We start from the raw sequence: 22,708 nt of genomic DNA, 5'->3' as shown, positions 1-22,708 counted from the left end.
TAAATAGAGAATGTATAGTATATGTCAAGTTTATAAACAAGTACCGCAAAACTATGTTTAGGCAAACAAGATTTCCTCTATCTCGAGTTTAAGTTACGAATTAATTTTTCAGGAGGAATTCTAAATAAAACTTTTTGAGAATACTCACTATTACTTAACTGGAAGGAAAACATATTCCCGAGATAAATCCCTGTTTTTATAGGTACAGTTTGTGGATGTTAGAATGTGCATTTAAACATATATTTTTTTATATTTTTCTTGTTGTTTTTTAGTATGTTAATAATTCAAGGTAATATCATATATGTATATATGGTAAATATATGCTCTCTTCATTTGTTTCCTTCAAAAATAAATGAGTCTATCCGTTAAAATATCTAAGTTGACAAATAAACTTTGAGGAATAACATTGTTTCCCTTAGTGCGGTTTTTAAATTTTATAATTACGATCGTGTTTAATCTCTCCACTTAATCGTATAATCAATATTGACTTTTCCTTCGTTATTGCTTTTCTATTTATACATGCTTCTTTATGATCATTGAGGTCTCTCAACTTCCTTAGCAACAACTTTCTATAACTATTTGTCAAATTTAAAAGAACTTGAAGGCTACAAAGTATGACTTGTATAGTAGGTGCATACAACATTAAATATCTACGTGTGTTTGCAAAGGTGAGTTAGATGTACATTTAAATTCAAAATGATTTCAAATTGAACTCTTAAACATTATAAAATATTAATTTATGATGTTTGCATTCACCGGCAAAACAGTACTTGTTTCACTAGTCTCTGTCTTTTACATATTCACATATTTTCATTACAAGTTTGTACTTTGAAAATGCTTCCTTTTCAGTTAGATGTTAATAATTTTTCTACAATTACGTTCATTTTGTTTGAAATGATGAATACCTTTGTCCACAGATTCAGTTTTTTTTTGGTTATGAATCACGATGTCATGCGTGACTTTACGTTTCAAGATTCAATAAAACAATAATATATTTCAACAACACTTGCAGAAATTAAAATGACACAGAATCTGTAATTGGCTGTGAATGTGTTCTACCTATGCACTTTCAATGTACATCATAGATACTCATTTTCATATTCTCATTCCTGTTATTATATAGTATCATATCGATATTCAAAGTTTGATATCCAAAGATTTCTATAATTTGTTTTGTGTACTATTGTTTGTCTGTTTTTTTGGGTTTTTTTTTTTCTTTTTTAGCCATGGCGTTGTCAGTTTATTTTCGATTTATGACTTTGAATGTCCCTCTGGTATCTTTCGGCCCTCTTGAATTGTATATTAAGTGTTTATACTTTCCGAATACTATACGACATGCTAACAACTCAAATATACTGAAAATTTCAGAAACATGAATGAATAGTAAAAAGATATCATTTTTCACAGTATGCATTGCAACCGGAAATGTAGTTAGTGTTTGATTGTCCGATAGACATTGTAAACGCTACTCTTCCGAAAACATTTGTCCAATCTTCCGGAGTTTGATACTCTGACTATTGTTACACTATCGTGACATAAACAATTTGATATTTAAACCTCTGGCGACCTTTCGCTTACCCAATCAATTGTTTCGTTCATAACGTGAGCAAATGTTCATCATGGAAAACTTGTAAAAACACTTTTCTAACCAGACAAAAAGGTCACTAACATATACATGATAATGGGATGTCTAAACCAAAAGTATGATATATTTTTGATTTGCCGCGTATTGGAAAATGTCCCCTGACCTAGTATGTTTGGTGTTCGTGTTACATGTACATTTTAAGACGATTAAGTGACCTAGTGCCGTTTCGTTCTCTGTTACATTCAAATATATATGTTACATAATCAAATAACCAATTATTTTCATTTTGTTTAAGTGAACTGGCACATTTTAATAAGGGTAAAGTTACAATAGCATGCATATGTTATCCTGATTCTTGTTAAGAAAATTTTTACGTCCGACAAATAAGAGATAACAAATATTCTGAATAAATATCTTTTAGATTATTGAACATACCTCCCCCTTTTTTTTACAAATACCACCACTATTGTTAATCATTCAGGAATAGTTGTTGCATCCTGGTTTACAATAACACTTATCATTTTTATAGCTGCAAAGTCCTTGGTGCAGAGCAGTTTCATGTTGTGTTTTGTGTACCACTGTTTGTCTGTTGGTCTTTTTTTCTTGTTTGGCCATGGGGTTGTCAGTTAATTTCGACTTATGAGTTTGAATGTCCCTCTGTTAACTTTCGCCTCCCTTCTTCGACTTCTTACGTAATGTTTTGTATAACATGTGAAATCCGTCCTTGTGTTTTTATGTACAAGAATGTATATTCAAAACTTATATTTGTAGTTTTTAGTTTTAAACTGCAATAGGACAGGAAACGTGCATTTTCCAATTAGATGCGTGATTTTTCAACTTTTAACTTTTCCGCCTAACGCATGTAATAATTTAAAAATCAATAAAATAATGCACATATATATGTAGTACATGCATTTGATGTTCAATCCCTTGAAACCTTTGTTTGGTTTACAGTCGCATCGAAAGCATCGAAAGCATTTGTTTTTGAATGATAAGACTCAGTAATATTTGTCAAATCATAACAAATGATAAAATTGATGTAATTAACGTTGATAGAAACGGGATTTGAGTATGACAAACATATGTATTACAGTCAGTGCATGCATCACATATAACATAACATTTTTGTACTTATTAAACATCTTAAAAGAGATGAAGTAGCATTTATTACATTTGTACCGTACTGTAAAATAATACTTTTGGATTCCATGTTAAGTATAATATAAACATATATAAGCAATTGTGTTACTTCTTTCAAACAAAAAAAGATCGATTTTTAAACTATCGATTTTCTTAGACAAAATTGTACATTTCTTTCAAAATTTTTTTACTGGAGGGAGTTTAATGAAGATTAGAAATGATGTGTGTAACCATGATTCATGCACACACAAATACATTTCATTAATAAATAAGACTGAACGCGAGGTTTGGGTAAATGCCAATGAGATAACAATCTAGCAACAAGCCAAAGACATTTTAAGGTCAAGTTTTTCATCGAATTTCCCGAATATACAAGTGTCCATACTATCATTTATTGGTTGATTAACTTGCAATGACAAATTTTGCATGTTTGCTTTGGACGAAAAAAAATTAACCGATAATCAAAAAGAAGGGTTATGATAGGCGGATAATCAAAATTCGACATGTTATTTATATATATATATATATAGATAAGATTTATTTTTTGGTTTTGAAACGTTCCACCACTGACAGGTGCTGGACAAATTGTTTTCGGCACGCAACGTTCAACTCATTCACAGGTTGAATAGGATTGTTTTCGACGCTTCTCCTCAGGGTAATGTCAAAAGAAAGAAAATGTGTTTCTTCCCATTTCTGAATTTTCTTAGTAATTTGGCAATTATCAATTTATTTCAAGTTTTGAACATGTTGTGAAAAACGAAAACTTGAAAACATTCCCTATCTTGTCTAAAGGGTGTGTGTAGAAATAACTAAATCAAAAGATAAGAAGGGGCTAGAAAAAACACTCGAGTATTCTGTTGTAAGTTTTCGTGGTTAACAGTTGGTTAAACATGTAAAAGCCCACTGTTATTCCTATGGTATTACTTTTTTTTAGCTGGTAAGTCCTTTAACACAACGGTTGATGATTATTTAAGCGATATATTAGATTGAGGCTTTTTCGCTAGAGGTATGTACATATGAGCTTATATTGACATTTTTAACCAATCCAATATAAGTTGAATGCGATGAACACATTCATATCATGACAAATAATCGTTTTACGTTTGTAAAGGTGCCTATATTTTGAGATTCGTCCCTGTAAATACTGAATAATTATAAGATGTGTTAGCGGTTGAGACTTTTGTTAAGATTTGGTGTTACTATATAGTCACTAATAGATGTATTGAAAATGTTAAATTTTAAATTGTTTGCCCTTTTCTAAGTGAAGTTAATGCTTTACTGTCTTAAAAAAGAATGAATGTATATTCAATTTTTTACCTTTGGATTTTATTACAGATAACGTGTATGCACTAATTTGAGAATGGAACTGATATCACTAGTGAAGAAGAAAAAGAGCAAGGAGGCAATAAACCTGATCAAAGCAGGATCTAACTTAGACTATGTGGATGAGGTATTAAACTTCAAGGGCTACACAAAATGTTTTATTTAAAGAGTTCGTATTCAATTTCACAAAAGTCCGAAATGCCACCAATTTTGTTAATATAAATGTTACTTGGATTCAATAGTAAAATATTTAGATAAGTTAGATATCATTGTAATTCTTTAAAATTGAGACAGTAGACATTTTTTGAATCAAATGTAATCTTGTTAATATCTGCTCTTATCTTGTTATTAGAATGGATGTACATGTCTACATTATGCTAGTTCTGGAGGATTGTTAGAATTTATCGTCGCAGCAGCACAGCATGGAATCGACATTGAACAAAGAGATAAGGTAAATGAAAATTTGGCAGAACAAAAAAGATGGAAATCCGATCAAGATTAAATCTGAAGAACAAAAAAACTGTAGGTGAACAGTACAAGTCAATCTAGAGAGAAGATTTACAAACTTTAGCAAAATATAGGTATCTGAGAGTTTTAAACCACAAAACCATCACGATTAAGTTGACAAATATGATGTGTTTATGTCTTTACTCACTAGTGACATCTTTCCATAAAGTTTTTATTTTTTTTTTTTTTTTGCGAAATGTTCACCTTAACAAACATCATCCAAAAGTTACCTTGGTCAAACAATAAGAAGTTTTTTTTTCATTATCTTACTAAGTAAAATAACAAAAATACCGAACTTCGAGGAAAATTCTATACAAAAAATGCCTAGCAACCAAACATTTTCGGAAAGCGCATAGACAGAGCCATCCCATGACAAAAGAATGAAGAATATTTTTGTAAACCGGAGGTATCACATTTCTTCCAAATTTCACATAAAAATATGAAGAAACCATAGTTGGTGTTTTTGGATTGAGTATAAACTAACTTGCCAAAGAACCCCCGAAGAGACATTATTCTTACAAAATGAAGAAATTATCATATTCCTTATTTCAGATAAAAGGACATTGAAATAGGTGTCGAATAAACAAAAATAAACTATCTTTCCTTTTGTTTTTTGTATTGCGTTTATTTATTTTAATTTGTATAGGATGGTGAAACTGCGTTATTTAAGGCTGTGAAAAATTCAAACGTTGAATCAATGGTGGCACTTGTAGCCTTTAGATCAACAATAAATGTTAAAAACAACGTAAGTACAACTTAATCGTGTGTCTCTATGATAGTTTTACACTTCAAATTATAACGGACTACAATAAGATATAACGAAAGATATAGTTACCACAACCGAAGAGTTTTATCTAGGTTGCACGTAAAAAATTTGGCAAACATAAACATAGTGTAAAAGAAACATGACAATGTGTATTAATATTAACAATATTTTATCATGCCATTATGTAATCATCACATGACACATGTCAGAATCTGATGTTCTAAAGCAGCCTTTCAGCAGCTCGTTTAATGTTTAAACATTACTCAATTTGTTAATATTAACCTTTAAGATAGATTGGTAAAAAGTGAAATAACAAAAATACCAAACTCCTAGGAAAATCCAAAACGGAAAGTCCGTAATCAATTGGCAAAATCAAAAGCTCAAACACATCAAACGAATGGATAACAACTGTCATATTTCTGACTAGGTACAGGCATTTTCTTATGTAGAAAATGGTGGACTAAACCTGGTTTTATAGCTAGCTAAACATTTCACTTGTATGAGAGTCGCATAAAATTCTTTTCTATTGACAACGATGTGTGAACAAAACAAACAGACGTAATAGGTAAAAAATGTCAAAAATAGGGGTACAGCAGTCAACATTGTGTTATAATCTTAGTCACTATAAAAACAAACAAATACGTAATAAAGAAACGCTAAAAGGAATATAGACACGCACATTAGCAAATATGAAAGACAAGAATACCAAAAAAATACCATAGCACAATAACACAATGACGGGATGTATAAGTACAGGACCACGTCATATGTAACAAAGAAACACAAAAATGCATATAGCCAAAGCATATTAGCAAAAATGAAAGACAAGAATACAAAATTGGTTTACCATAACAAAATAACAGGATGTATAAGTACAGAGCCACGTCAAATGGATATTCATAAAGACAAATAAAAGAATACTATAACACGTTATTAAGATAATAAACAACGTCAGTACCTAGAATCTATACTTCTAGACCATCGTGTTTTATATGCGAAGTTGATACGGAATATTTATCAACAAAGTCTTGGTACCTTCCGATGAACCTTTTTTAGAAAAAGGACGAGACGTTCTTTGACATACCCCTGGTTCATCAACTTTCTACTCAGACACTGGTGACGTTTTACAAAGTCTGAGTAGCAGCTGCAATATCTTGAATACCGAATAAGTAGGGAAATATATATCTCATATGCAGGTGAAGTTGGTACTAAGGTTGGGGAAATTGATAATTTCAAAATTAAAACCGTCACGTTCGTCATAGATTCTGGTACAGAGATGACCGTGTATGTCAAATTCGAGGTATAAGTCTTAAAATGATGCGGAGGTAGCCGTGTCTGTTGTTTCTTCAATTTCTAGTTCTGGGGGATATATTAATGGAATCCAATCAAAAAAGTTTGGATTGTTAATGGAAAGAACATCATCAATACATCTGAATGTGAAATTAAATGATCTGGCTTATTTGATCTTCTTGTTTTTGACAAGTGTCTGAACGAACTCCGACTCATATGAAAATAAGTAGATGTGGGCAAGGAGAGGCGCACAGTTTGTTCCCATAGGAATGCCGACAATTTGTTGAAAAAGTCCAAATTCAAAAAATATGTTGTCAAAAAGAAACTCCAGCATCCTGATCACTTGTTCTTCTTTGTAGCATGTTTTACCTTTTTGTTTACTATTTACAAAATACGCCGTATGGTATCCCAAAGTAATAAATGTATAGCATATGCTACCATTTTTATGTTGAAAAGCATTGTGGATACTTTAGATGATTTTTCAATTTCACATGGGGAATGGTGATATACAGGGTTTAAAAATCAAAAGTTTTGATAGAACTTATTTCAGATAAAGGTCGAGATTTAAAATTATTTTAAATATATGTTTTTAAGAATCCACATATGGTTAATACCACTACGCGAGTAAACAGTTTCACAGTATTTCTGAAGACCCTCTTTCACTGCGAACAGAATTTTTGTCAATCTTATGAATAATTATTTAGTCGAACATGCATATTAGCCGGCAATGTACCGTTGTTTGTACGGAATTTTATGAAGCTTGGGTATCTAATACAAACAAGGTAAGTCCTCCGATTTGCTGTTCAATGTAATGTTCATTAAAGCCATGAAGGACTTATGATTCGCTAAAATCTCATCCTTGTCAAATGACATGTTTTTGTATGTGTGATTACCTGAGTGCTCCATTATTCCTAATTCTTTATTTACAAAGACAATATTATTTGAAGCTTTGTCCGCAGGAACAACAACATACTTATCGTGAAGAGATGATAGACATTTCACAGTCTCTTTGCCTCTGAAAACGGATTTTGATCGATCATTCACACAGTTTTACAACTTATGAATGCGACGTTTTATCAGAGACCTGATTTTTTTACCCATTCTGACAAAGTGTCCAGTTCAACTTGTTCTCGTTTAGTCCATGCTCTGGCGTAGTCCTCAATGGAATCCATAATTATTTTGAAGTTATGGTTCCAATTGATTTGTTGGTGTTCTCTAAACTTAACACATTATTACACAACATTTAAATGATAATATGTCTATTTTAACATATGAAATAAGGCTGTTTTTTAAAGTAATTTAGATTTTCCTTTTTATTAAACGGTAAATTATGAAGATGAAAAGAAAAAAAAACTCATTGTGACATTGTAATTGTTTTGAATAGTGATTGAGTTTTTCATGTTTTCTATTCAATAAATGATTTCCTTACTTTTCCTTCAAAACTGCATTTTGTGATCTCGAATAATAGTGCAATTTTGATAAATGCAAGCAACCGAAGAGAAAATTCTACCAATAACATACTGAAAATTTAAATGGTTAATAACAAGTATTGCATTGAATTGTATCGGGTAGTAATTAAGATTGATTGCATAGTTTATAAATTTTTCATCTTCTAGAGAGTATATTGACAAACAAAACTGCCTCAACAGCCAGGCCGACCATAAGCTTTTACACAAGCAAAGCGTCTTAACTAATGTGTTATTTTGAAGGGTTAATCTACATTATATTCTATTTATCGTTATAATTAGACGTTTGCTTACAAACTGTGAAAAGCATTGAAAGTACGAAAAGGCAATTGTTTTATTCTGGTAACGGTTAAAAAAATATGTATCTTAATATTTATGAAATATTCCATGATTGCTTCGTTATACTTTTATTTGCTTTTCATACATCCACATTATAATATCTTGATTTGACATAACAAAGTATGAACGGGCTGCCTAATGTTCCATAACATACTTAAAGCAAGACTGGACCTGCCTATGACATTAATACACAGATAAAGGTTATTTATTATTAATTTGATGTCGAAATATAAGCGAGTCGAATTTGTTAAAAGTTATCTGTATAGTACATTACCGTTTTGATATTAATGAATCCGTGTTGAACTGTTCTTTTGTTGTTTTTTTTTTAATGTCATTTGTTTGTCCTTTTAAATGTATATACGTTCTTGCTAATGCGAACCAAAGATTGAAATGGTTACAGGATTTGCGAGATATCATTTGGTATCAAATCATTGTATAATTAGATCAGTTTCGTTAGGCATTTATTTATGTCATATATATGCACTGTTTCAGTTACAAACTGATTGTGTACACTGCAGCCGAAATTATTTATGTTTCCTCAAGTTTAGCTATATTTTTTCAGAAAGGACAAAGTCCTTTGGATATAGCGGTTGCCAAGAAAGACGCTGCGGTTATTGAGTTACTTTGCAGTTTTGGATCATCAGTTACAATTGATGATTGGGCACTCGTAGGTGTTGATGTCGATATTCTTAACAAAGCAGACCAGAAAATTATGAGAACATTGATAAATCAACTAGAACGAGAAGCAGAGAATAATTACGGGTATTTTAAATAAGCAACTTTTGAAGGATTATTAAAGTTTCTAAGGAAGAAGCAATACTGCCTATAGTACTTATATATATTTTTTTTTAATTGAAAATTCAAATCATCAAGTCTAAACTTTTATATAAACAACACCAATACGATTTTAAAGAATAAAACAAACTTAACTTCTGTATACAGACAGACTGTATTATCTTAATTTCGAATATGGATTATCAATTTTAATTGTTTTTAAAAAAAATACATGAAACATTAAGCGGGTCTAGTGTTCTGTAAGTTAATTGTGATAAGCCTGCCAACTGATATAACGAATACTTCTTTTTTTTGTGTCTATATTTTTACCAAATAAACATACAATTATATCAACATTGTATGTGCATTTTCTTGAGTTTTGCTGAGGTTTTATTTCTTTACTATAACTGTACCTTTGCTTTGCTCTGCACATCATGCGATCTGTTCAGTATAAACATTTCACGATTTATAATATTATAGCAATATGGTAACACTTCAATAATATGAAAAATATGTTTATATAGGTGTCGTTTTGCAATTATTTTTTTTTTCTTGTAGCAACAATGCTTTTGAAGTCTGCTACGTGAATCCTGCTGAAGATATTTCAATATGTACTGACATCATACTGAATACGGACAATATAAGTAATGGCTTTTTCTTATATTGTTCGAAAGTTATTCCAGAATACAATGATTTCGCTATGCATCTGGGTTTCGAAGACCAAATTTTCAGCGATGTTTATGAAATCAAAACATGGGGTGATACTCCAAGATATCTAGATTTACATATTTCTGTGCTAGGATTTGTTCAAGAAAATCAGCTAGTGGTAGTTATGCCCTTAGAAGGTTCTGTAGAAGGCAATATTACAGGCCAGGCATTTACAGAGGGAGATTACGAAGAAGAGGTTAGTTTGTTTGATGACCAGTTGTACAATGCAAATCTTATGTGTTTACCCTTTCTTTGGTCATTAGGATTATATTTGTGTACTTCTATCAAAATAAAAGTTATTTGAGACGTGTAGCATTTTAAACAAGGTTCGATAGGATGTTTTTTCATGGTTTTTCGCTATTTTAAATGTGCTCTCACGTGCCCCTTCTAAATTAAAATCGCCAACGATGTATAGACATCTTGTGTTATAATAATTTGTGCGGGTTCAAGGTTAAGTTAGTGCTGCACATTGTTCGAAACGATGCAACAATGTTCATGTTTTCTGGATAAAATTAATGACAATTTAAATTGACTTATGAGACGTATAAAACTTAATTTGGCACTGTACCTTATTAATCAATGCAAAATCAATATATTACAACCATCATTGATATATCCTTATTTCATATAATACCATGACAAAGTTATCGAACATCTTAATTTGTACATGTTTGAGCAGACATAACCTTAAGAGAATGAGCTTGATTGTGAAAGACATACATGAAATGACATTTAAGATCTTATATAGCATGTATAGCTCATGATTTCTTTGTATTATACTAGAAACTTAATGTTTATATATGTTTTCGTCAATTGTCGGACAAACGCATTAGGGAATGTCCTTTAAAGCTTTGTTTTGTCTGAGCAATCTTACTCTTTTAGGTCATTGAAAGCTGCCGTTACTGATCACTTATTTTGGGTTTTCGTATTGTCTCCTTTTCGTTCTGACTTTTCTGTTTATGTAGTATTCTTTTCTCCTTTTCTCGTTAACTGAGCAAGTTGCAAGAAGCATAAAGATATAGTATCGGTATTATTGTTTTACAATTTGTCAGCAATCAAGTGTATTATAATATTGACAAATGGACTAAAACATTTTTTACTATATTAAAGACCTGATGTAGGTCTCAAATCAATGTATCATAAATCGTTTGGTTAAAATGCAATCGATTTACATCCCACAGATGTATTTATTTATTTTAATTAAATCTTCATTAAATCATGGCTTTATATGCAAATCAATTCTATTTTTCAGTATACGAAATTTGATATAAAAATTGACCTAACAAGAATGAAGACGGCCAAATTCGTTGTATTATCACAGCGTCGACATGAAGAGTTTGCAGTTACACAAGACGCACTCAAAATTGTTCCGCAATCAGAAAGTAATGCAGAAATAGACATACCTGAGGGAGCATTTAAATCACCGGGAAAATTAATGCTTAATGTAGGATATCTATGAAAATAGAAAACAAAACATATTTCTATTATAGTATTTGATTATTGGCATTATTCTAAATTGTTAACAAATTTTTGTTTAATTTTTTATACTTTCATATTACAAATTGTTTCTTTTTTATTTGTTTCTATAACATGTAAAAGTACTGTTAGGTTGTTCAACTTCGAAAATAGCTAAAACTGTTATTGCAGGAACATGATGTTTGAATGTGCATTTTTTGGGGTGTTTTTCAGCAGATCAAATTTATTAAATTTGTTATAAGTTTTTCGAAGATATCCTATTTATTAAAAGCTGACAATGCTTCAATTTTCTTTTAAGGTAGCTGATACGAATGACTGGAATGGTGAGGAAACGGTCTTATTCACCAATGCCCTAGATTTAACAATGCAGAATAATGTTCAGCCAAGCAAACCTGTAAATATGAAACTTCCTCTGCATTCATTAGTTGTGTCAGCCGATGATTTCATAATAATAGCCTCACATACAGATATTCCAGAAGCAGAGAAAGATTGGGAAATATGTTCAACAAATATAAAAATTGAAGGGAATATAGTTTCTTTCTCTGCAGAACATTTTACACAGTAGGTTTTATGTTTTTTGTTTTTTAATATTTGGATGAATTGCACGTTTGTGCATGTAAAAAAACAAGATAATATAAACATGTCTGAAACATCATTTAAATCAAAATATCATACACCTGAAGACTATTTTAAAGAATAGTCAACGTAGATGTTGTCTTAGGGATAGATAAATTGTACTTTGTAATTAATTATCTAAAGTTAACATTATGACGATACTTGTTTTTTTGTTTGGCAACATATGTGTTACTTGTGGAGGACGTGTTTTTCGGAAAGCTATCTGCATACCCATTTGAATTAACTGATCTCCTCTTCTTGGTGACTTGTTTTTATTCATATGAGGCTGCACTTAGACATGATATTCGAAGAATGAAAGAAGCTTGCATTATCCTTAAACTTTACGTTCCACTATATAAATTTTGCCATCTCACTAGATAATTCAGAGTATTGTGATTATGTTGAAGGCATCTATCCCATCGAACTTGAAATATAGGATACATTTTAGTCTGCCATATATTATGATTTACATCTAGAAGTTGGCAAAGAGGGTGTGTTGCGAACATCATTTTACGACAAAAGAGGTGATTTCAGCCTCCACATTATGAAATTAATATATATCGTCCAGTTTATACGGCATTTCAGGACTTGCAAATCCTGTACTATTTCCTCTATATAGGTTTGCTGCTTACAAGGAATGTATTGAACCAAGAGTTCCAAGTGGGGAAATTGAAACTATCCTTTCGAAATTTTATGGAGCCATCACGAGTTGGTTAACCGTTATGGAATATCTGTTTCACGGATGAAGACGGATATGTTCTTTTTGTCGTAACCAAAATCCCATCATCTTTTTGATGGTGTGACCTACCTAATCATTTTATCACCGTTGTGTATTTACATGTGCAACAAGACTGGTCGGCATGTGGATCAGCATCCGCATACCCTCTTGAGCAACTGAATTCACCCTAAATTTTATTCTAAAAGGGGTCGTTGTACTTTCGATTAGTTGTCAGTGTTGTTCTTTGTGTGTGTGTGTGTTTTTTTGGTTTTTTTTTTAAAGATGCGATGTTTTTTTTTAAGTGACAGTCTTGTGTCTATCCGACGTTTTACGTTTTTTCTTTTTGGCATATCATTGTTAGTATAAAAAAGAAGATGTGGTATGATTGTCAACAAGACAACTCTTCACAAGAGACCAAATGGCACCGAAATTAACAACTATAGGTCAACAATGAAGAAGTCCCGTACCGCATTGTCAGCTATTAAAGGTTGTTTTCAGGTAAGTAGCTACGTTGGACGCGTTAATTCGGCATTCAAACCTTTTATCCAGTTATCGTTCAGTTAGTATCTTTGTTGCGTTGCTGTATTTTTGGCTTAACTAATAAATGGATATATTCTGTAATCTTAATTTACAACATAATTGTTCATGCAATAGATAATGTACCAACGATGATAACTTTTCTTTTTAATATTGAATAATTTTAAATTGGAAATAGCTTTGCTGTTGGATCAAAGAAAAATTTCAAGAAAAGTGCAGAATCCGCAACATTAGCTGTTAATTATTACAGACCAACAGAGATATTTGCAGGTCTTAAGAAAGAGACAGATAATAAATTGACCTTGATAGTCGAAATCGCATTGAAACATTGTGGGAAGAGGAGAAGGAAATATTGGAGACAGAATGGCTTTCGACTACAGACAATAGAATACAGAGACGGTATAGTTCAAGATGGTGAAAAGCTAAAAGTATGTTTGTTCTATTGAGTACATTATTGAAATTTTATTCGATGATCACACAAAAAAATAGTGTTATGCTTTTAATGTCAATCTTTTTATATAATAGTCCTTACATTCCCCGTTCCATTTTCAATTTTATGTTCAATTCGGATGTTTCAAGAAACTTTTTTTCAAAGTTTTCAATTTTTTTTTGTTTCAAGAATACAAACTGGAATTACCTTCTTGAGGTGCTATGGAACTGCCTGATTCAGTGTAACGTACTTCTAAGTTACATTTACATACTCTATGAATTGACGATATCGTATATAGATAGTTAATAACACGATGTATGTTGGGAAACATATACCTTTCAATCTATAACATTCTTTTTATTTATCTTCCCTTCCCGAGTATTATGTAAACCAATACTATTAACGAAACAAGGGCCTGCTTTGCGATACAAGAATAATCGTCTGATCTGTACATTTATTGATTGTGTCCTTTTCCTGAATTCGACATCTTTACTGAGCGTTTATTCGCATTTGCGACAGACGCATGCATACTTTAAGACTCTTACCCTGTCGTTGCATCCAGTATTGCTCCCATTAAAGTGCATGCATTTCTCTATGTTTTGTGTGTTTACCTTGATTACATCTTCTTAATGGCTTATACGAATTTACCATCTGTAAACTACTGTTGCTTCAAATTAAGATTATAGAAGCAAAGGTAAATCCATCATGACTTACAGATATGTACCATGCATACTGGAATAAAGGTTCTTTACTATGTTGCGGGCCATACATAATGTTACGTTTTTAAAAATGATTGTTAGTACTCAACCATCTCTATTCTTTGGAATATAGCTTTAACAAACAACTGTAAAATTAGTAAACCAATAAGTGGTTTTAGCCTGAAAAAATGCAATCTTCACGCTTTACTTACAAAAGTAGAACATCAAGACTTCACTTATCTTTCATACATGGGTGAACATGATTTTTGTAACATGTAAAATAGGAAAATTATGAAATGCAAGACATTAAAATAAAATGTGTTTTTGTTAGGTGTTCAGAAATAATTTTGTTTATGTACACACTATGCAAACACGTATACCTGAAAAAGTAGACAAAGAAGTTATGTAAAATTAAGAAAAACTTAAACTTAAATGTAGCGAAATTTCTTAGAAATTTATCATAAACATGAATTAATCAAATGATAATGAAAAACGTGTATATATATGGTATTTTTTCGGACCGTTTTATTTCATTTCATGATCTTTAACTGTCTATTTTTTCCTCTTAGATTTCCTTAGAAGGCAATTTTCAGATAGACACTATAAGTAGTTCCAAAGAACACATCGTATTCAACCATTACAAGAAAAGGAACTATCGTACATTTTACATTGCATCTGACCAGCATGAACCACCGATAGGTGACGTCATAATATTCAGGACTAAGAAAAAAATCGTTGAACAATCAGTTGTAGAAACATTAGAAAACAAACATAGATTATGTAATAGTTTACATTTATGTAACAACGTTGTGAAAGTGGCAACATCTAGAAAAGTGGCCATCGAAAATGGTATCGAGGAACTTGTCAGATTACCAATCGATGGACAACTGTTCGGTAGTATTTTATTTGTATTTATTTATGTGTGTATGTGTGTTTTAAGTCTACAAAAACTGAAACATTAGAGGGTTGAGATCTCACAAAACATGTTTAATCCCGCCGAATGTTTGCGACTGTCCCAAGTCAGGAGCCTCTGGCGTTTGAAAATCTTGAATGGTTTTTGTTTTTAATTTTAGTTCACTTATTTGTTTTGGAGTTTAATGTGGCTTCCATTTTCACTGAACTAGTACACATTTTTGTTGAGGGGCCAGCTGAAGCCCCCCTCTGGGTGAGGGATTTTTCTCGCTGTGTTGAAGGCCCATTTGTGGCGTTCGGCTGTTTTCTGCTTTGGTTGGGTTGTTGTCTCTTTGACACATTCCTCATTTCCACTCTCAATTTTATACAGAGAAAGGTGAATGATGAACGTTACGTCATTATAATACTCTAATCATTTCTGTTCACTTATATGTTAAATATCCAATACACATGAAATAGTTTAATAACAACTTTGAAACGTTTGGATGGTTGGTTTAATTGACGCATAGAGAATGCAATCCCTTTTAATCATATTTTTACAAATGATTGAAGAAAAAAATAGACAAACAATATATTCGCATTGCATTTAATAACTGACGCAATAAATTGAATAGTTGTGCTACTTCAAAAAGAAAGAGTGATAGAACTGTAATCATAATCCTCAGATTTTTTCAATTCATAAGTATGAAGTGGTTACTTTGTACCAGGCTTTACTTCAAACTAACGATATACAAATATTCAATAAGGTAGTTTATAAGGGAATGGTATTTGGTATTGGTGATTATGTAAGCAAAAGATAGTTTGTCCATACTGTAAATGACATAAGCAATGGTTAGATATATTTAAACTTTTTAAAGTAGTATGAACGTATTGGTGATAAACAAAAATTGTATTATATAATTTATACAATTAGAGCATGTGATATATTTTAGATGACAATCAAGATGTTGGTGTGGATAAAGATGATGCACAGTGTAAGTTTATCTTTAGTGTATTTTATCGGAAAAGAATCCGAGTTTAAAAGGTGACACGTTATTTGTTAGAGTAGTTTGACCTACAGGTAAAATAATGAATATTTTCGTTGACTAAAAGTTAACGCAAAGGTATAATCGACATTAAAAGATTGTCATGGTTAATGAATACCAGTTTAATTGATGTCTGGAATTCCGCCGAAGAAAACAGTACAATATGAAGGAATCTTATATTTGACAAACTATTTGTAGCAGATGAATAGTTTAATAACAACTTTGAAACGTTTGGATGGTTGGTTGAATTGACTCATAGAGAATGCAATCTCTTTTAATCATATTTACAAATGATTGAAAAAAAGAATAGACAAACAATATATTCGCATTGCATTTAATAACTGACGCAATAAATTGAATAGTTGTGCTACTTCAAAAAGAAAGAGTGATAGAACTGTAATCATAATCCTCAGATTTTTTCAATTCATAAGTATGAAGTGGTTACTTTGTACCAGGCTTTACTTCAAACTAACGATATACAAATATTCAATAAGGTAGTTTATAAGGGAATGGTATTTGGTATTGGTGATTATGTAAGCAAAAGATAGTTTGTCCATACTGTAAATGACATAAGCAATGGTTAGATATATTTAAACTTTTTAAAGTAGTATGAACGTATTGGTGATAAACAAAAATTGTATTATATAATTTATACAATTAGAGCATGTGATATATTTTAGATGACAATCAAGATGTTGGTGTGGATAAAGATGATGCACAGTGTAAGTTTATCTTTAGTGTATTTTATCGGAAAAGAATCCCAGTTTAAAAGGTGACACGTTATATGTTAGAGTAGTTTGACCTACAGGTAAAATAATGAATATTTTCGTTGACTAAAAGTTAACGCAAAGGTATAATCGACATTAAAAGATTGTCATGGTTAATGAATACCAGTTTAGTTGATGTCTGGAATTCCGCCGAAGAAAACAATACAATATGAAGGAATCTTATATTTGACAAACCATTTTTAGCAGATAGAACAATGTATAAGTACAAACGGTAAAACAAAAGATACAAAAGTATCAAATCTTATTTATAAATTCATAGAATGACGAAATAGAACTGCAACCATATGAAGAACATCTTCAACAAATATCTGTTCAGTTTTATTTTAAGACCTTTTGAAGAAAGGGACTGACGCTTACTTTAAAAGCTATCATTTGAAAAAACCTGTTATTAAACTATGCAAAACTTTTGTGTATAGTAAACCTTAAAAATGTATGCTGGACTGATTTATACCGATACATAAACAGTTTTAAAGCTTGTATTGATATTTGTCCTATAGGGAATACTTTATTCATTCTATTTTGAACAAAAACGTGTTCACAATTCTTTTTTTTGTTTGTTGAATAAACGATGTAATAAATGTTTTAAGTGATAGTTGAACATGTTTGATTTTCAAATGCACTTTTGAAAGTTAATGTCAAATAAAAACAAGTTTTGCTTAGTTTTATAAAAGTATTTTTTGATACACAGTTTAAAGTAAAATATTTCCATCGCAGGTTAAATACTGCAAGCAGAAGAATCCAAATGTTGTATGATTTTCAATGTTCATGTCAGCTTGGCGTAGATTTTTATCCATTGAACATTTTTTTTATCTTTTAGGTACAATTCCTGTTCTTAGAAAATCATCATTATTTAGACTCGGAAAACAGCTCAGTGAAGATGAATGCTACAAACTTGGAGTACAATTAAATATTTCAGAGAAAAAACTATCGAGCATAGAGACAAAATTGGAATTTAAAACTGCGATGTTTGAAATATGGCGACCTTCAAGGCCTAATGAAACCTTAGTTTTTAATTTAGTTAAAGCACTAAAAAAGATTGAAAAAGGCAATGAAGCCGATGCCGTACAGGAAGCTTTTGCAAACAATGTAGAATTCAAACTGTACTACTAGATCATTTAATGACTTAAACATTGAAAATATATAAGGCTTTTATCCTATTTGGGTTGTATTCCTAGTAGCTTCATGCAGATGAAATAAATTTTATCCGGCTATAACCTTTCTACTCTACAAACCTAGGTGTATAGATATCACTCAACGTTACGTCACAGATGTTTTTGCAGTCCGAGTTTGAGTCATGTTGATTTCATTCAATAACAAATACAATGGGTCTGAAGTAAAAACAATGTTCATTCAAGCGTAAATATCAATTTGCAGGGTAAAACAGTATTTGTACATTGTATGAAAATCTTTAATATATCTGTACCCGCTACGAAGCAACAGAAAAAATCTCTGCTTTTTTTAAGCTTCGACAAATGGATTTTGAATTTTACAATTTACGAACAAATTCCTGATTAAAATGTTTTTTGGCGCTAGTAAAATGTTTTACCTGCCTCATTCTGATAATGGCTGTCCCAAGTCAGGGGCCTGTAATTCTCGGTTCTCGTTTGTGGCTGTATATTATATTAGTTTTTCGTTTATTGTTTTGTAAATTATCAGGCCGTCATTTTACTTGGTTGAATATATAGTCTCTAATTTGTCTTTTCTTGGTTTTTTATAGCTTACAATGCGGTATTGGTTTTGCTCATTGTTGGAGGCAAATACTACTTATCAGATGAATAGACAACCATGCACAGAAAACTACTGATTGATCAATACAATCTTAAACACTTAAAAAACTAGCTGCACTATGGGCAGTTCAACGAAGTAGAACCATTTCGTTTGCTCATGCAAGATAAGATTCCTGTGGTAAATCGTCTTAATTGAGACTCACAAACATGGACTAGAACAAGTGATTGTGTTAAACCACATTCCTAATTATATGTTACGTTCTGATTCTCAAATGGCGTTCGTCAAAACTATATAACACCAAAGCCACCATTCTCCTTAACTGAATATTGGCTGACTGTAAAGAAATAGCATTCATGACACAATACTCAGCAGTAGCATTTTTTCTACACAATAATCGTTTGGTTGAACTGGATGACAAAATTGCAGTCATGAGTTTTGTAAAGTATAACTGTATACCTTAAACCCGTACTTTTTTATTGCAAGTACCATCATATTGCTGTGTGTTACTGCTTATGTTAATGATATTGTTATAACTAAGGTTCTTGGGGACTAAAAGCGGAACAAATATATGTTGAAAGAAATTCTCTTTTAAAAATGTTTTCGAATTAATGCTTGTGTATAACATAAACAAGTCTTAAACAAACCTTTTACTGACACCACAAATTAAAGTTTACGTGACTAAAATATTCTACCATTGGTTTAAAGAAAAACAATGCATACCACGCCGGTGTAATAACTGTAAATGGGTGGAGAGGAACAAAATTTTAAAAAAGCGGCGTTATGACGTTATGACGTGAACAGGGAAGTAAACTTGAACATAAACGCGAGTTCACTTTTTTGTTTGGACTAAAATATTGAGGTTAACATGGAATAAATAAAGGCATCAGTAGGATACCGCTGTATACTAGTAATATAGAGTAAACGTGGCGATTATACAAAGTTCACGTGAAAAAAAAAGCGTTATCTTTTTCCGGCCGTTTACATGTAATACTTGGTATGTACTCAAATATAGCTGAGTCTAATTGTTAGCTGGGTATTATAGAAAAGGATATAGGGTGGATTTATTAGAGATATAACCAATATCAAAATTCACGTTTTTTTAATTTATAGTTGCTGGCATGACACCAACGATGAACCAAAACGTCACATCGCGACATGCATGTCGTGTTCAAATAAAACGTCTTGAGTGATATTGTTTATTCTTTATATAATATTGCACATGACGCAGATGGAAATTTAAACTGAAATATATTATCATCATCTTATCCAGACGTGTCTTCAGCGAATTTTTGATAGCATAAATCAATAGTTTCACGTATTGGTGATATTCTTTAGTTGAATAAAACTAAACAATCGCCATCATAGGTGTAATTTGTTGTTCTAAACAGCTTAGTCAAATTGCTCCGTAGAGATTTCATTCATAAACAGGGTTAGTCTTTTCAAAAGGATGACAGGTGAATTTGAACACAAACTATGGTAAAACTACATGTACTATCCTGCTCAATAAAGATACGAGCCGAATGTACCTACCACGTGAGGGATTCGAACTCAAAACCTCAGTGTTGTCAGGCTAATGATACGGTAGTTGGACTACTTCGATCATTACAATAGATCAAACCCAGATAGATGCTGTATTTCCCCTTATGTTTCAGTTTTGCACTGATTCGGGAAAAACCTTTTAATCCTCTTTAGTCATCATAATTAGACGGGATTCCTATCTTGTAAATAAAGGCAACAGTAGTATACCACTGTTCGAAACTCATAAATCGATAGAGATAAAAACAAATCCGGGTTACAAACTAAAATTGTAAACGATGTTTCGAATGTAGTTAAAAATATACATTTAATATCAGATAGTAAGAAAAATTTTGAAACAGAACAGAGACGAAATTGTCAATATTCATTACGTTAGTTGGTGAACGGTTTTCAACTAAGAATGTAGAATATACCGTATACTATGGTTAATTCAAAATCAACAGACGTCATTCAAATCGGCAACTTTGAACATGTATCGCTATATGTGGGATTGAAATGTCATAATAATAATTTTATATTAATATTTTGAACACTTAAACTTTTAAATAATGCCTTGTCCGTCAAAACACAGTGATCATATCAGAATCACAGACACATATGAGACGAAGGTAATATTATTATCGTGACACCTTTAACAAGAAGCAATCACTGATATTCACATATCTATTTTTACCATGTTTAACGACTAAACAAATCTTCAACAAAATCTTCATTTGACCAATATTGCTGAAATGAGAATAAGCGAACCGTGTATAAAATGTTTATAAAAGACATTTATAATATGAATTACGTGCTAGCAACTTCTAGTTTTTTTTTAAATTGTAAATATCAGGTACATTCGATACCACAAATTTGCATCGCGATACATGTTAAACGTTTTAGATATAAAGTAGAACTGACAGTAACAGTTGTTTAAAGCAAAATTGCCTTTGACTCGATACTTAATTTATCAACTGTAAAATTGCAGATAAATTGCATCCTTTAACATGTTTAAATAATACAAAACCAACAAACTGTATTTAGGAAGATAGGAATACTCAACAGGTCAGAGACAAGTTTAACATGTTAAATCGGTGTAAACATCAAAGAAAAAAAGCTTGTTTTTAAATTTAACAAATTGTGAAATTCGATATTAGATTTTTTTAAAAAATTTAAAAAAATAGAGACTGTTTAAATATGTTACGTTTAAGCATGAATCATTTAAAATACTAATTATTTGCGAATCACTCAAAAATATCATTAAATATTTAACAGTCTCCAATCAACCGAAATAATTCATATTGACACATGCAAATCATACATCTGTAAATAGTTTGGCTATACAGTTTTGACACTTAATATTCATACCCAAACTATACTAAATTTAATATTGTACTAGTAATGACTCAATATTGTTTTTTTTTTTAGAAAGTTACTATAACAAAATATCAGCTTTTAATTTACTTTTGTATATGAAATATTAAAATTTTGTTGTTGCAGATAAGAAATGCTGCACAAATTATATTAAAAACATTTCAGCACTATTTCAAACTGTGATCAAGGTGAAGCCAACATGAACAATAATTACGTCTTCTAACTAAGGTTAGGAAAGTTATGCGATATTTGATATCTAAAGTTACTTTTCCTTTTTTCTCTATTTATTCAGGTAGGAGATTCTTGTCCAATTCTGCAAACCTGCGAGTCCGGTTAAGGTACGTGCAAATCAATGAGTTGGTAAAATGATAAAAAAGTAAGTTACACCGTAAATATAAAGGTGCTCAAAACACATACAAACAATCTAACAGACATATACACTTTGAATATTTTACAGACACCATCACGAATTGGTTGACCGATAAGGAATATCTGTACAACACAGAAACCCAACATATATGCTACAATTGTCGTTACCGTCCCCCTTGCCTCGATTGTGACATCACAGAATGACACTAATCTCTTGTTCGTACTGACCATGAGAAAAATCGATTGGTGCCAATAGTTGAGCAGGATCTTATCCACCTAATGACCTTAGCATGTTTTTGACTCTAGAATGGTTCGTCACCAAACAATGACGTAACTTCAGGAAAAGAAAAAAAACAACATTCAATTCCGCTTCAATCAACTAAGATTATAAATGTTGATAAATTTGACAATGATTAAAACCATGCGTTTTCAATACCCTCTAGCAAGGTTGACCTAAGATGAATTTATATGCTATTTATGTTCTTTTTTGTGATAGAGATTATAAGTTATTAGGCCAGAGAACCCAGTTATTTCGTAGTGCATTTTATTAAGACAATACATTCAAAAATAAAACAACAAGAATACCGAACTCCGAGAAAAATTCAATACGGAAAGACCCTTATCA

At 31.3% G+C, this 22,708-nt stretch overlaps 2 protein-coding genes across 3 annotated transcripts in view; both read left to right on the top strand.

The window, feature by feature from the left end:
- Positions 1-4,067: 4,067 nt before the first annotated feature.
- Positions 4,068-22,708, top strand: part of LOC127712592 (uncharacterized) — a 384,379-nt gene continuing 365,738 nt past the window's right edge. The window contains exons 1-3 of the mRNA XM_052219104.1: positions 4,068-4,175; positions 4,401-4,499; positions 5,202-5,300. Coding sequence (XP_052075064.1) covers positions 4,086-4,175; positions 4,401-4,499; positions 5,202-5,300 — 288 coding nt within the window. The 5' untranslated portion in view covers positions 4,068-4,085. The remainder of the gene's footprint in view (positions 4,176-4,400; positions 4,500-5,201; positions 5,301-22,708) is intronic.
- LOC127712593 (uncharacterized) lies at positions 9,821-18,466 on the top strand. Of its 2 annotated transcripts, none has more exons than XM_052219111.1 (7): positions 9,821-10,094; positions 11,151-11,342; positions 11,673-11,935; positions 13,423-13,672; positions 14,942-15,266; positions 16,990-17,031; positions 17,915-18,466. In XM_052219111.1, the coding sequence occupies exons 1-7, from the start codon at positions 9,891-9,893 to the stop codon at positions 18,205-18,207; spliced, it is 1,569 nt and encodes a 522-aa protein (XP_052075071.1). In that variant the 5' UTR covers positions 9,821-9,890; the 3' UTR covers positions 18,208-18,466. The 2 variants fall into 2 exon arrangements, with proteins under 2 accessions (XP_052075071.1, XP_052075072.1); XM_052219112.1 differs by lacking the exon at positions 16,990-17,031 and adding an exon at positions 16,217-16,258.

The sequence above is a fragment of the Mytilus californianus genome, unplaced genomic scaffold (assembly GCF_021869535.1).
Source record: "Mytilus californianus isolate M0D057914Y unplaced genomic scaffold, xbMytCali1.0.p SCAF_8, whole genome shotgun sequence".
Classification (NCBI taxonomy): domain Eukaryota; kingdom Metazoa; phylum Mollusca; class Bivalvia; order Mytilida; family Mytilidae; genus Mytilus; species Mytilus californianus.
The sequence above is the reverse complement of the archived record's forward strand: the minus strand, read 5'-3'. Positions and strand labels throughout refer to the sequence as shown.

Bases quoted from the DNA above. Each gene is read 5' to 3' on its own strand.
- LOC127712593 (XM_052219111.1), top strand. From the start codon at position 9,891: ATGCATCTGGGTTTCGAAGACCAAATTTTCAGCGATGTTTATGAAATC. The intron at 10,095-11,150 runs GTTAGTTTGTTT...TCTATTTTTCAG, and splicing joins AGGGAGATTACGAAGAAGAG to TATACGAAATTTGATATAAA. The intron at 13,673-14,941 runs GTATGTTTGTTC...TTTTCCTCTTAG, and splicing joins AAGATGGTGAAAAGCTAAAA to ATTTCCTTAGAAGGCAATTT.